This window comes from Rhincodon typus, unplaced genomic scaffold, assembly GCF_021869965.1.
Source record: "Rhincodon typus isolate 14 unplaced genomic scaffold, sRhiTyp1.1 hic_rhity00002252, whole genome shotgun sequence".
NCBI classification, from domain to species: domain Eukaryota; kingdom Metazoa; phylum Chordata; class Chondrichthyes; order Orectolobiformes; family Rhincodontidae; genus Rhincodon; species Rhincodon typus.
This window is the reverse complement of record NW_025967890.1, coordinates 1-15,078: the sequence shown is the minus strand read 5'-3', so window position 1 is coordinate 15,078 and position 15,078 is coordinate 1. Positions and strand designations below refer to the sequence as shown.

The following is a 15,078-nucleotide window of genomic DNA, read 5'->3' as shown; positions in this document are numbered from 1 at the left end:
CGACCTTTATCAATAACCTGCCCTGGTTGTGATGCTTTCCATGATGTAACTGCCTCCACACACATGAGAGAGCTCCGGCAACAACGCCTCACAGACTCCCCTCGCTGAAAATGGACTCGCCCTCCGTTCTTTGTTCACCCCCACCTCGCCGTCACATATGGACGCGCCCAGAGTTGCATCACCGTGGGTGTTCTGGATCAAACTATCCGGCAATCAGAGGGGTTGTTCGGATTAATTCGGTGTAACTCTAAAGTGACCAACGTCGATCACACCATGTTTACAAAGAAATTGCGATTAAAAGTTACATGTTAATTAAACAGTGATGTATGTGTTTGATTTTACGGACGTATAGGAGATCACAACAAGCAACTCCCCCTCCTCTCGCCAGCGGTACGATTGGGAAGGTCCGCAAAACCAACTCCTCACCCCCCCCCCCCACCAGGCTGTCAGCTCCGGTCTCGCGGGAGTTGGAGAGGGCACGCGGCTGAAGGTGAAGCGGAGCCGGCGGCGGAAGCGGAGCGGCCGGTGAGAGGGAAGGGGAGTAAATAAATAAATAAATAAATAAATGGTCTGTGAGAAGAAAGCTTGGATAATATCAGAGACAGAGAAGCAGAAGTAGGCCATTCAGCATCCTGGATTCCACATTCCTGCCTCTTCCCTATAAACCCTTGATTTTCTTAATGAGTAAATAAATGTCTATCTCAGCCTTGAATATAACCCTTAGAGGGTTGAGAGGCTTTGGAATTCTGCCTTAATATATTCAGAGGTACATGGATTCCTGTCAGACACGGACGCGGAGGGTGATTGGGGATAGATGGAACGTGGAATTCAAAACACAAACAGGTTAGCTATGGAAAAGCCGCAGGCTCCAAGCCTATAGTTCCCAAACCCCGTACAGCTCACTTCTACCTTCTTCCCAAAATCCACAAACGGGATTGCCCAGGCAGACTCATTGTTTCTGTCTGTTCCTGCCCCAAAGAATGGATCTCTTCCTACCTCGACTCCATTTTCTTTGTCCCTTGTTCTGATTCTTCCCACTTGCACCTGTGATTCTTCTGACGCCTTGTCAGTTTCAGAATTTACAGTCCACGGGTACCAGCCGCCCCCTCTTTACCATGGACGTGCAATCCCATTACACGTCCATCCCCCATCAGGAAGGTCTTGGGGTGCTCAGCTACTTCCTGGAAACAAAGGCCTGAACTGTCCCCATCCACCGTCATATGCCTCCACCCGGCTAAGCTTGTCCTCACTTCAAGCAACTTTTCTTTCAGTCCCCTCACTTTCTTCAGATCAAAGCGATGTGACCATAGATACCCACATGGGCCCCTTTGGAATGGGGATGGTGGGTATAGATGGATGAATAGCCTACTTCTGCTCCTAATTCATTTGTCTGTATGTTACTGTGATGCCAAACACTGCTGTCAAACAGGGCCCATATGTTTCTACTCATTTAGAAATATGCAGTTCACGGAGCAAGTTTTCTTTTGTAAAATGTATGTTAATAAGCCATTTTATAAACTGAACAATTGAGTACAATTTTGTGAATAGATTGTAGGGCAAACATAATTACATGCCAAAAGGAATATCTCTATTTTTATCTTCGCCTTTTTGGTTTTAGTTTTTACGACAGGGATTGAGCACTTTTAAGTGCCATGTGGATGTTTTGACTTGTTTAGACTGCCAACCATTACTAAAATAATTAACCACCTACCCAGCCTGAGTTATATATTATAAGCACCAAGGGACTATATATTATTTTATTCATATTCCATTCGACAATTAGGAATGGTCACCACACTCAACAACATCAGGCAGCAAGACATTGCAATTGCTTCGGTCTTTGTGATATAGCTAGAGATGTACTTTGGCAGAAATAACCAGATTGCATTTATGTAGCATTTTTCATTTCTTTAGGACATTTCAAAGAATTTTTCAACAAATGAAGGACTTTGCTTCTTCACAGCTGTGATTCACTTCAATGACAATAATTTAGGAGCAGTTAAAATCCCATGGATATTTCTTAAGAAGAAAGATTTGCCTGGGACCCGTGAATCTCTTCAAATAGACACAATGTTGTAATTGTTACACACAAGAATGAACTATTTAGTGCACGTGTTCCCGGTCACTGGCCTTGGCTAAAATGGTGGTGATTTTCATCAGCTGTTATAAAACAGGACCCGAATGTCCCCAAATCCCACCATAAAAGCTGCTTTTTGTATCAGGCATTTAATTTAAAAACAACATAATAACGTGAGGAAGTTGGAGAGAGGCTGAATGACCTATTTTAATTTTACATTCTATGTGACAATCCTGAGCCCAGTCAACTTGCCCTGAAGTTGCCACCTGGTTATTTGAATCATGGAGTGTTTTTCTTCATTCTGGTTTTGAAGACATTACCTACTGTGGTCTGAGCTCATGTTGTCTTCGTGAGGAAAAAAATCTCTTTATAGTCTAGATTATGAAATCTCCAAGACAATTTGTTGACACCACGAGCTGTAGTTCAGGTATGTCACTGACCACGATAAGGGAGATCGGTACCTCTGCAAGGCCATAAAACTGTAGTGGCGTCAGTGAAGTCTGTAGTTGATGTAATGCAGTTTTTATTTTGCAGTTTGCGTTTAATTTGTTTCAGAATTCAGTTAAGGGGGCTTGAGACTATAATCTCACCTTGTAGCTTTATTTTAGGTCTTGTATGCTCCTGTGATAATCAGTGAAAGTCTGTGGGTAGAAGTGAAAATTCCAAATGCTATTTTTTTAAAGTGCAAATTGATATTTCTTGTATTCTTAGAAAAAAAAAAGATTAGGCCTGCTTCACCATCAGTTTGATCCTAGTATAAATTGGGCTTCAATTCCACTTTCCTGTCTTCCATTCATGATTCCTTGATTCCCTGAGATACCAAAAAATTGTCTATTCCAACTTTAAATATATACAATGATAGCATAGGTGATGTGAGATATAGCTTCACATGGCAAGTAATGGCAGTATGGAATGCACTGTCTGAAAATGTGGTGGAGGCAGGTTCAACTGAATGTTCAAGAGGGCATTGGATAATTATTTGGATAGAAATAGTATGCAGGAATGTGTGGAGAAGGCAGGAGATTGGCACTAGGTAAAAGAATGAGTGCAGGCACAAAGGGGTGAATGGCCTCCATAACAATTGTGATTCTGAGATTTTCACCATCTGCCAGGATGGGACTCAAACCCATATCCCAGGACATTAGCCTGGGCCTCTGGATTACTAGTACATTATCACTATGCTATTGCATTCCTGTGAAGTTATTTCTCCTTGTCTCATCTTAAATGATTGGCCACTAATCAAAGAATATCAAATTCATCAATTATCCTTACAGGAAGATTGTCTTCATTCCATGTAATGTTCCCTTTTAATCTAGTTAAATTTGCATTGTTTGAATTTGGTTTCAGTAGTAAGTGCCAGCTCCTTCTGTTTATTTAAACCCACCTTTTATCTATTATTAATAACTTATTTCACTTGCTACTACTGTAAATAAGTGAGTTATCTGAAAAACAAATGATGGTAATATGAAATCTCTTTTTGTCACCACTAACACTGAACAGTCTGGCTGATGAATTCCATGATGTTTTTAATCCTTAGGAATGGAGAATTACTGACAACTGCTTGGATAAATTGGACATTTGCCCATTAGCTTGGGTAAAACTCTGCAGTGAATTTGTTTTGCTTTGAAGAGTTTGTCAACTTAATTTGCTATCCAGTGTTTATTTGTGAGCTGGAGTGAGCCTTTACTGTTTAGGGAAATGTGTGTGTTGTCTGTGAAATTTTAGTGCTTCTACAATTGCAATTGTGGCGTGAGTACTTGACGTTTTCCTTTCACGGACCATTTAACACAGTGAAAAGTTTCCGTGTCTCTAATGACCATCTAAACATCTTGGTTAGCTGCACGCATCAGTCATTCTTCCTCCTGGGAATTGGACAACCACATTGGAGGTTGGCCAGGGAATGTAAACTAACTTTAGCATGATTCTACTCTAGCTGCAGTTAGGTCCTAGACAATACTTGATACTTAACTGAGTGAAAATTAGAAGTAGCCATTTTGTAATCTTATTGAGCTTAGTTTTGACGATCACCCTCTTCGGGTTCATGATCAACAATATCAGAATTCCCATAGATAACACAGTGTGGAGCTGGAGGAGCACAGCAGGCCAGGCAGCATCAGAGGAGCAGGTAAGTTGACGTTTCAGGTTGGGACTCTTCTGAAGGTTTTCTGAAGAAGGGTTCCGACCCAAAACGTCAACTTTCCTGCTCCTCTGATGCTGCCTGGCCCTGCTGTAGTCCTCCAACTTCATACTCTGTTATCTCTGATTCCAGCGTCGGTAGTTCTTACTACGTCAGAATTCCCATGTTGTTTTTGACAAAGTAACTTCCTCCTGTCTGGTGATTTATAAATTTACATAATGTCTGTGCACCTCCCAATTGTCTACTTTGACTAGCAAGATTAACTTGCCGAGCAGCATTAACAGATTGTGTCACAGGTGCTTTTTGGATTTAAGCAAGATTTCCACAGAACGGCAGTGGAGATGTCACTTATATAGTGTCTGCCATTTAACTTTGTTTGTACTGCCAATCCAGTCAAGGTCATTGAGGCTGAAGATCTGGAATGCGGTTTAGATGACTCTCCTCCAGTAATTCTTTGTGCCAGGTATAACCCTTCTTGTCTGCTATCCTTGAGCTTGAAATTTGTTCCCTTCTGAAACAAGAGGTCCTCACTTCCATCTTTGTGCCCAATACTTAGCGCACGTGTGAGTTGTTACTGTAAGCTTTATTGCGAGAAGAATATCTTGATACATGGCACAGGTTGAATAGTCATAGTGTTGGGAAATGCAGGGTGTTGGGAAGCTTTTAAAAATGAGTGATGGATGAATTAGGTGTTTTAGAACAAATGGTACAATAAGGAGAGAGCAGATGGTGAGAGCTGAATAGGGAACTACTGCAGGTTGTGGAGGGAAGGTGAAAGAAGGCAGTAGGGATTTATAATTAACAGGATTTTGAAATCTATCTTTTGAACCCTGGAAGCCAATGAAAAATGGTAAGTGTGACAGATGTAGTAGATGAGCTGCAGCAAGCTGCATTCTTTATCAGACGGATGTAAAAAAGATACTGTGACGTTACTTTGTAGAATTGCAGGTGAGTTCTTCCTAGTGTCCTTAGCTCAATATTTTTGTAAAAAAAAAATTTCCTGTTTTTATTAAATTCATATGCTGGCTGACCACCATTTATTGGCCATCCTAATAAGTAATGTACATATTTTGTGTATTAAGAAAAAGTCCCATGAAAATGGTGCAGTAGCTTTTTAATAGTTATTTCATTGTTGAGGTTCTTTATTTCACTGGCCTCAGTAGAATGAAGCATCTAGGCCCGAAACGTCAGCCTTCCTGCTCCTCTGATGCTGCTTGGCCTGCTGTGTTCATCCAGCTCTACACCTTGTTTTCTCAAAAACCTAGTTTTTTTTTGTTTGTTGTACATCTGGCCTTATGAAGCTCACTTAAGTGTAAGGAGGAGCGAGAGAGTGGTTATGTTTCCTCTATGCTGTTGATGCTTGGACAAAGTAGGATCTGGGACCATTGATATTTGCTGAACTATGCGGTTCGAGAAAGTTCACGTTATTTCATGTGTAGCTCTGTTCTGGCTTGTGAAGGTTTAACTTGGCTGAAATGTGACCTCCCATTTCCTCGAACACCAAGTTTGAATGCAGACCAAATCTTGGGTCAGTGCCAGTTTAAATGGCTTTGTGTGGAACTTGGTGGTGGACCTAATGTCCTGATGTTAAGTATTTCCTTGCTGCTTAATCTCTTTGACAAAAGTGAATTAAATAGTCAGCTCACCTGGGTTAATTACATTCAATTTCTGTTTAAGGAAAATATGTAACATTGTACAGCAAGATGTGTAGTCTGCGGAAACATTGAGTTTTCACCAACTTACCTTTACTACAATTCAAAATCTTGTGGCAAGTTTGGTGTTGCTTCAGCAGAGGCTCAATGCCATTTAACTCTTTGGTACTACATGTGCTTTTCTCATTCAATTAATATTCTTGGTATGTCAATTCATCCAGTCTCAATTCAACGTTTATTTAATTACCTGATGAATACAATTTTTTACCAAAGTTATTTATATTGTGAAATGAAAATTATTGGATATTCTAAGTGAATACAAACTTTGAATTACCAGGAGTATGTTCTACAATTTGCTGTTGACATGAGATCATATGATTTTCCGTGTCTTTTTTCGAGTAAACTTTGAAAATGATCATTTGTGTTGTTGCATATCTTTGCAAAGCTTAAAAATTATTAGCAACCAGGCTTGTTTTCTAGAAGATTAACTTTTAACCTAATTGAGATTGATGGCGTGAGGCCAAAATACAAGCAGTTTGCTGAGGTTAGCTTTTTGAAAGGAACCTTTAGTCTTGGTAGGCTCGGTCTAAAGTGCTGCGTACCTCGTGATATTTACTGAATTAATGTTATGTTAGTGATTTTAATTGAGAAATAAAGGTGAAGGGTCAGGACTGATGATAAATATCTTGATCCATACGATAAATATTTAACAACAAAGTTATAGTTTAAGGTTCACAGGTTAAATGTTTGGGAAGGGTGTTTCTCCTTAAAAAGTAAGGTTGGACGCTATACAGAATTGCCTATTCTAAGATATAACAAAAGTTGTTAGACTAAGTTATGAAAAACTGAAGAAGTGGTGCTTTTTTTCCTCCTAGAAAAGGCAGAGGTGTAATTTAATAGACATCTTTAAAGTTATGAACGTAGTTGATAGGATTGATAATAAATATGAGGTATTTACCAATAAACCCAGTTAGAAACCCTTTATTGTGGACGATGCTACTACTTGGAGTGGCTGAAGGGAATAGCATAAAAATATTTAAGGGGAAGCCAGTTAAGGACCTGAGGGAGAAAACAACAGAAGGATATTCTGGTAATGTGAGTAGGAGGTGCCTCATATAGACCATAAACTTGGGTTGGGGCAAATGGCCTGTCTCTAAGAGAAAGATCAATCAACCTGTTTGACTATCCTGAGGTGGTACTTGAAACCTAACCGCTAGCCCAGAGGTAGAGAAATTATTACTATGCCACTGGACCTTTATTCCTGTTTCTATGCTGTAAATATCTGATATAATTATTGCAGGTGTATGCAAGGTTCTTGCCTTAGAGAGGCACACACTTAAAAAGAGTGATAATGATCGAGAAAGAGAGACTGAGCTGCCTTGCCTGAATGAGTTTCAACCAATCCAGAAGTTATAAGACTGAAATAACAGGAATCTTAATGTTTGATGTAGTGTGATTTGATTTTCATTTGAATGATTTCCTTACAAGAAGACATGATTGGGAGTGCTAACCTTAGCTTAATATCTCCCAGTTGTGATGTCAGAGGAAGGTCCGTACTTCCACAGTTGCTTTATAATTTGGTATGAGGAAAACCACCACACAGCGCCAACATGGATTGGAGCCAGTGTATTGCAGATGATGAGCGAATGGGATTTTGCCTTGGTTTAGGTATAACGTTACTTGCAATTGCTTTCCAAATAGTTGCTCAAAAGGCAACTGTAATCAGAAGTTCCAAAGCGCAAAAAATGGCATAAAGGACTAAGTTAGAGGTGCACATTTTTCAAATACTTTTAGGAATGTAGGATAATTGTTTTTTGTAGGGCTAACTAGCTGCTTCACCATCCCCTACGCTTTGTTCTTTTAAAGACGAGGTTTTAAAAAGTCAAAACTGGGACATGTTGAAAGGATATGGGAAACTGGAACTCCACAATGGTTGGCAGCATGTCGGGTGGCCAGTGGCAAGAGTCTGAGTGGCGGTGGTGGGGGTTTGGCAGGGGGTGGGGGGGTCATGTGATGACATCTCTCAGAATATGTTCCAGCCAGAGCTAGCAGTGCTCTTCTTCACATTTTCTGAAAGATGTGATCAACAATGGAGTTGTTAGTGCTAAATGGAAGATATAACAAAACCCCTGGTGATATCAAAGCGGGGCTGTAGATCCACTGTATGCATTGCATTGCAATGTTATGGGTGTTTGATAGCAAACAGGTCAGATTTCAGAGATCTCTCCCTCTAAGTCTAGTTTATACTTGACAAAAAAGGGAAAGTTTGGGCTTTTGAACGACTTTAGGAATTTTTTGGACCACAAGGACATTTGTGCAAAGACAGCCTTGGGTTTTATCAATGTCGGCACTTGGCATCCTGTTATCTCCAATTTTAATCTATCACTATTGGCAGCCTTGGCCTCAGCTGCCAAGGCCTTAACTCTGAAATGATAGCATATATTCTCCCTGCCTAAGGTTTATTTATTTAGTGCAGCATGGTGACACTGGTTAAGCACAGCTGCGTCAAGGGCAAGGGATCCAGGTTCGATTCCAGCCTTGGACGACTGTCTGTGCGGTTTGCATGTTCTCCCTGTGTCTGCGTGGATTTCCTCCAGGTGCTCCGTTTTCCTCCCACACTTCAAAAATGTGCAGGTTAAGTGGATTGACCATGCTAAAAATTGCTCAGTGTCCAGTGGTATGCAGGTTAGGGGGGGTTAACTATGGTAAAAACCCCATACGGGGTTACAGGGATGAGATCGGGGAGTGGGTCTGGGTGGGATATTCTTTGAAGGGCTGGTGCAGACTTGATGGGCTGAGTGGCCTCTCTCTTCACCATAGGGATTCTATAATTCTACCTCTCTCTTTCCTCCCCAAGATGCTATGTAAACCCACATCTTACTGTCTGTCCACAGATCTAATATATCCTAACATCACTTTTAGTTATTATGTTCCTGTGAAGCAGCTTGGGATGTTTTAAGATTTCAGATTTTTGAGTTATTTTCCTCTCAGGAGGCACAAAAGAGGAACTGTATTTGTATAGTACCATTCACAATGTCAGGCCATACTAAAGCCCTGCTGTGAAGTAATTTTCGATTATTGTCAATGTTACGAGTAAGGAAATTCAGCCAATTTTTGCATTGCATGCAAATAGCAACTGTTATTGATTTGAGGTAAATATTTCGGAAGGAGGAGCTGTTCAATAACTTTCAATCTCCCTGCCCTTTCCTCCAACCCTTTCAATTTATGCTCTTAACCAATCCTTTAAAAATTATGAATTTTACTTCCACTTGTTAGATTTTCTTCTGCCAAAGTAAGTTTTGTCTTTTTCTGATTACGTTAATTTTAGCCTCCTGCTTACTAATGCACCAATTCATAGAAATAGATTTACCTCATAATTAATGCCATCAAGATTGCAGTCATTTCTCTCTGCTTTGCCAGCATGCTCAAAGGAAAAAACACATGACTGAACTGACCAGTCATGAAACAAGATAGCCAAGAATCTTCATATGCTACAGTTGGGAGCTGCATTGCAGAATAGTTTCAATCTGTACAGAGTTAAAAGATCACCTTGGCGGTCCTTAACTTTTGTCCTTGGGGCATTTACACGAGATCATCAGAAACTGAGTGGATTGTCTTTATTTAAAATAGACGTCACCTTCGACCTAGATTGACAGCCAAAGATCATGAGGCTGGCATCACTTTCTGAAATTCTTATTAGCCACTAGTAATTATATGATCGTTCTGTTCATTCCCTGTTTGGCTAAAAGGGCTTTGGCTTGGTGTTGACGGTGTGGCAGGAGAACGGGATTTAGAAGGTTTTAATTTTTGGTATACAGTACTGGCAACCATGAGTACTCCTCCAAAAACCTGTCTCTGTTGTTTTGCATGATTTTTGCATCAAAATGTTTGAGTTTGATCCAGTCTGTGTTGTGAATGTGCAATGAAATGTGACCCCAGTAATTCGAAAATATTAATATGCTTTCCTTCGATTATGTCTGCAGGACTAACACAAAATATGAAGTCATTTTATAACTTTGTAATGCCATGTGAGGAACAATTTGACACATCATAAGTTGCTATTTTTAGTCGGACCCGTTCCAAACCTGGTGAGCGGTCTCATGCTTTGAATTGTTTTCTTTGTGTTGATAGCTCATTGACATTTTATAATTATTTTAAAACCAACTATGTAATTTTGACTCTCTCCAGCTCGTCTTTGCAAAAAAAATCTGAAATATTTGTCGTGAAGATTGCACTCTTCCGTGAGTGCAAATGTTCCAACCTTTCGTCAACCCGCCCCCTATATTGCAGCAATGTATGTTGATCATAATTACCCTGGCAGAGCCCCTATCTGGGTACTGCTGCAGCAATGGTCTGTTGCGCTCCCCCCTTTGTGGAGCCCCAGGTGTACGTGCAGCACGCTGAGCAGTTAGTGGCGGACTGTTGACGTGAAGGCAGCTGTGCCGCGTGGTTGACGCAGCACGCAGGGTCAGAGCCGTGACGTGGCAGGGTGTATATAAACTGCTGGGGAGCCGTATCTGCGGCAGTCCCATTTTGGCGGGTGGACGGCGGTGGAAGCTGTGATCACTCCACGAACAGCTTTAACAGTGCCTCATCGGCATCCGCCTCGCAGGTACAATGAGCAGTATGAATTCGTGTAGTGTATGTGATGAATACTTGTTTGTGTAAGTGGAGGGCCGTTGACCTGGGATTGAGGAGATACTGGCGAGCGGATAGCACAGGCCCAGAGGCCTTTGCTGCAAAGGGCAGAGTAAGGAGGCCCTGTGGAGGGTGCATTCACCCTAACCTTGGTTGTTTTTTCCACTGTTTCTCATTCGGTCTTGTTAAAACTTTGTATTTTGCTTCATTTTATGCGTTTGCAAGGCAGATTGAGTGCAGAATGTGGGAGTTCATGCATCTAACTCTTAGTTCTAATGTGGACACAACCTGCATGCGGCTTTGTTAATATTGACTGTTGCTTGATGATTATTTGGGATTGTTTTAATCTTAAATTTTGTAGCTGATGCAGGCTGAGTTGAATTAGATGAGCCAGAGCGACTGCAGTTATGATAATTCCCTGAAGGCTGTACCGCCCAGCGTTTTGTTTTGATAACTGCATTTTTACACTCCCGACAGACAGGCAATAGTTCTAGATTCCCATGTTATCAATAGCGAGCTTTTCAGAGGGTGGAAGGGAAATTTGGAGCCGAGGGAGCATAGTGAAAACAAGATACAACCCATCAAAACGAAGTAATGTTGCACCGTGGGTGACAATCTGCTGCTGACTATGACAGCTGTTAACCTGATCTGACGTATGGAAGAATACAGGTTTCTGGCTCTTTATAGGAGCAATTCACGTTTAAATTGAACAGAATTTTGAAGCTCTTCGTCAAGTGGATCTCTGGGACGGTGTGGATGGCAGTGAGTGTGCCAAGAGGTCAATAAGGGATGTGAGATCGATCAGACCCTGCATACTACAGGCCAAGAAAAAGATGAAAAGTGCTGTTCGTGCTAGGCAATCCATTTTGCACAGCCATGGCTAAACCCCTTGAAATTGTTTTGTAAGAACTGTGTTCTGCAGAAGAGGGCTTTGCAGTTTGTCAACAATGAGTATGTTCTGTTAACATTCCAAATGGTGGTGTACAGGCCTAACATAAACTCATCAAGAGATGAAGGGTCGTTATTTATAAAAATGATTTGGATGAGAATATAGGAGGCATAGTTTGAAAGTTTATAGATGACACCAGAATCATTGGTGTAGTGGTCAGTGAAGAAGGTTAAGTACAATAGGATCTTGGCCCACTGCCTCAGTTGATCAAGGAATGGCAGATGGAATTTAATGCAGATAAATGCAGTATATTGCATTTTGGTAAGACAGACCAGGGTAGGACATACACAGTTTGATGGTATGGCCCTGGGGAGTGTCATAGAACAGACAGACTTAAGGTGCAGGTGTCTAGTTCCTTGAAAATGGTGTCACAGGTAGACAGTGTGGTGAGGACGGTGTTTGGCACGCTTGCCTTCATTGGTTAAAATTCTGAATACAGGAGTTGGAATGTCATGCTTCAGCTGTACAAGACATTGATAGGGCCATATTTGGAGTACTTTGTACAGATCTGATCACCCTGCTATAAGAAGGATGTTGTTAACATGGAAAAGGTGTTTAGAAAAATAAAATATCTACAACGATGTCACTCAGATTGGAAGGTTTAAGTTATAAGGAGAGGCTAGATAATCTGGGACTTCTCCCCCTGGAGCATAGGAGGCTGAGAGGTGAACTTATAGAAGTTTATGGAATTATAGGGGGCATAGACAAGGTGAATAACTAGCCTTTTTCCCAGGGTAGGGGAGTCCAAAACTAGGGGACATAGGTTTAAAATGGGGGGGAGGGGGAGATTTAAAAGGGACCTAAGGGGCAACTTTTTCACACACAGTGCAGTGGTGAGAATATGGAACGAACTGCCAGAGGAAGCGGTAGAGGCGGATACAACTACATTATTCAAATGGGATTTGGACAAGGAAATGGGTCTGAAAGGTTTAGAAGGATATGGGCCAAGTACAGGCAAATAAGACTAGTTCATTTTAGGAAATCTGGTCGAGGTGGGCCGAAGGGTCTGTTTCCATGCTGCATGACTTGGTCTGTTTAAGTGAATATGTTGTTTTGCCACTTCTTCACACCCACGCCCCCCACCAAGTCGAGGAGTGACCTTAATATTCCAGATTTTGATTTGTGCTGAGATTCTCGAGTTTTAAAATAGAATTTATGTCAACTTGTCCACTGAAGAGTTTGTAGTTCCTCTCAAATCCTCTAATCCTTAACAACTTTAGTTTTTGAACTTAGCTAATCTATTGACACTTTTCAGAAAGTATCTCTGCTATTGAGGAAACCAGATTATAATGTCAAATTTGCATGTTTGGTTTAAACATCATTCTTAGAAAAAGACTACTTCAAGTAAGTCAACTGCCAGTTTGTATCAAACTTGCAAAACAAGGAAGTGCTTGAATATATTCTGTGGGTTTAAATGCTGTCACAGTAGTTCTGCACTGCCATGTTTTAATTTTAACCTCATTCTTAATGAGAGAGACTGTGGCCTGATTATTTAAAACAGGAAATGGTTGAATATATTCTTTAAATCAGCTAAAATGGCATGTTTCAACTGCAGTACTTACTTTTAAGGATTCCTAGGCATCTTCTCATTTGCATTTAAAAGTATCAAACTGCTTATTCTTTGTGTCGCCAAATAATTTTGCTCCTCATTATATTGAAGCTGTTTCACATGGGCTCATTTAAAGCTTTTTTGAATGTTGTTCATTTCCTGAATACAGTGCACACTTCTTGGAAGTGTTGCACTTTCAGCAATCTTCTGTTGATAATTACCCTATTGTTATAAAGTGGTGTATTCTCAGCCTAACTCTGAATAGTGCCATGAGAGATTTGTGTGCATCAATAATCCCTTGTACCAATCTCCCTTTGCATCCCATTCATATTTCTCTTTCATTACAGTCAGTTAACTAGATTGTAATTTCATAAATTTGAGGAAATTGTAGCTGAGGTTGCAAGAAGTCTGCAAGTTGGAAGCAAAAGGGGAAATGGATGGGAAAACATTTGAGGGCATGAACCAAATCAAGTGAGGACAACCATCTTCCTTTCTGTAAGCTGATCTGTTAGTTGGATAGTAGACAAAATTATAGCAAGCAAAATTCTGCCAATTTAGGAAGTGTTGGAGAAACTCAAGTCTGTTGAGAAAGAGAAACTGTACAATATGAAACTAACTTGACATATATTTCAGATCCACTTGAGAATTTTCCTGAAAAAAAAGGTTTTGTCACCAACTAAAATAGAGAGGTTACCTTCCTGGGATGGCTGTACTGTATTAAAGTTTCAGAGGAAAGTTTTAACCATACTACCCGATTTTTGTTTCTTTTTTTAGATGGGAGGTTTTGGTATCCCTTCCTTGGTAAGAGTGTAAAATCAGACTTCACATGAGAAATACCAGAGAAGCTTTGTTCTAATTTTAAAATAAAATATCCTTAATACACAGTGGAATTGTACAAATATCTTTAGGATCTGAACATGAACTGGTATGTTTTGGATGGAAGTAGACATCAGGTTCCTAAGTGAACTTAAGCAGCCAAAACTTGAAGTACATATTTAGTGTTTTTCACATTGAACTGCTTTTAGATTAGTAGCACATAATGGGTGCTGAGGATGTCACCAGTCTGCTGATCTTGCATGCTCATGTCCGTGGTCAAGTTTATCTTAATGACTACTTCTTCTTTCAGCAGAGACCAAGATGAATCCAACACGCAACCAGGGTGGGGAAAATGCCAGCTTCCAATCCAAGGATTTGTTCAGTAATTGTTTGCAGGCCAAGCGAGATCTGGAGATGGCCGTTAGCAGTATCATAAAGGCCGAACAGGAGATTAAAGCAAACAGTAAGGAGGTATGTTTAGTTTGAGCCTGTAAGTAATGGGTGCCACATTTTTAAGTAACATGATTTTTTTTTAATGCTGCAGCTTGTAGATTTCTTTTGTAGAAACTGCTGCATCTCATTTCCTGAATGAGGAATGACATTGTTTTGTTGCTTGGTCTTTTATAGGTAAAATTTCAAATCCACAGCTGCATCAGCCGTCACTTGGAGTGCTTGCGGAGTAGGGAGGTTTATCTGTTGGAGCAAATTGACCTTGTGGAGCAGCTGAAGGAGGAAGCCCTGCAGCAACAGATTCAGCAACTTTATTGGGTAAGGGAACTATTGCTGTCCCATTCAAATTATAATTCGAGGTTGGTATTGAACTAGAAAAGCAACACGTTAGGATCTCCAACGTGTGCATTGCAATAAAAGGATGACGTAATGTTTATTTGTGAATAATAAGCCTTATAAGATACCAAATTTATATATGTGGTAAATTTGACTTTTTATATTAATTGGCCTTGACTACAGTTTCTTAATAAACTATCACAATAAAAAGATAAAATGTAAAGATGCATATAACAAGTACTTGTCTTCACTGTCTATTCTATTTTCCCACTGTGCCTGCCACTTTGTGGTTATCTCTACAGTTTTAATCTGTAGATTTGGGTTTTGCGTTATGCTCCACAGTCACCAGCTGACCTAGAGCTGCTGTCCATTTCCTGACCTGCAATAGGTCCCACTTGCTCATCATCATTGACCTTCACCAACTCCAAATTCCCCTGACCCTAAACATGGTTGCTTCAGGTCATTTTCAGATCC

General features: G+C 40.5%; 1 protein-coding gene across 4 annotated transcripts; it reads left to right on the top strand.

Moving 5' to 3' along the window:
- Window positions 1-402: 402 nt before the first annotated feature.
- Window positions 403-14,833, top strand: LOC125481463 (nuclear receptor coactivator 4-like). Of its 4 annotated transcripts, none has more exons than XM_048593040.1 (3): window positions 403-525; window positions 14,132-14,289; window positions 14,446-14,658. In XM_048593040.1, the coding sequence occupies exons 2-3, from the start codon at window positions 14,140-14,142 to the stop codon at window positions 14,641-14,643; spliced, it is 348 nt and encodes a 115-aa protein (XP_048448997.1). In that variant the 5' UTR covers window positions 403-525; window positions 14,132-14,139; the 3' UTR covers window positions 14,644-14,658. The 4 variants fall into 4 exon arrangements, with proteins under 4 accessions (XP_048448997.1, XP_048448998.1, XP_048448995.1 ...); XM_048593041.1 differs by having other exon boundaries at window positions 419-525; window positions 14,129-14,289; XM_048593038.1 differs by lacking the exon at window positions 403-525 and adding an exon at window positions 10,344-10,478 and having other exon boundaries at window positions 14,129-14,289; window positions 14,446-14,833.
- The last annotated feature ends 245 nt before the right edge of the window (window positions 14,834-15,078 follow it).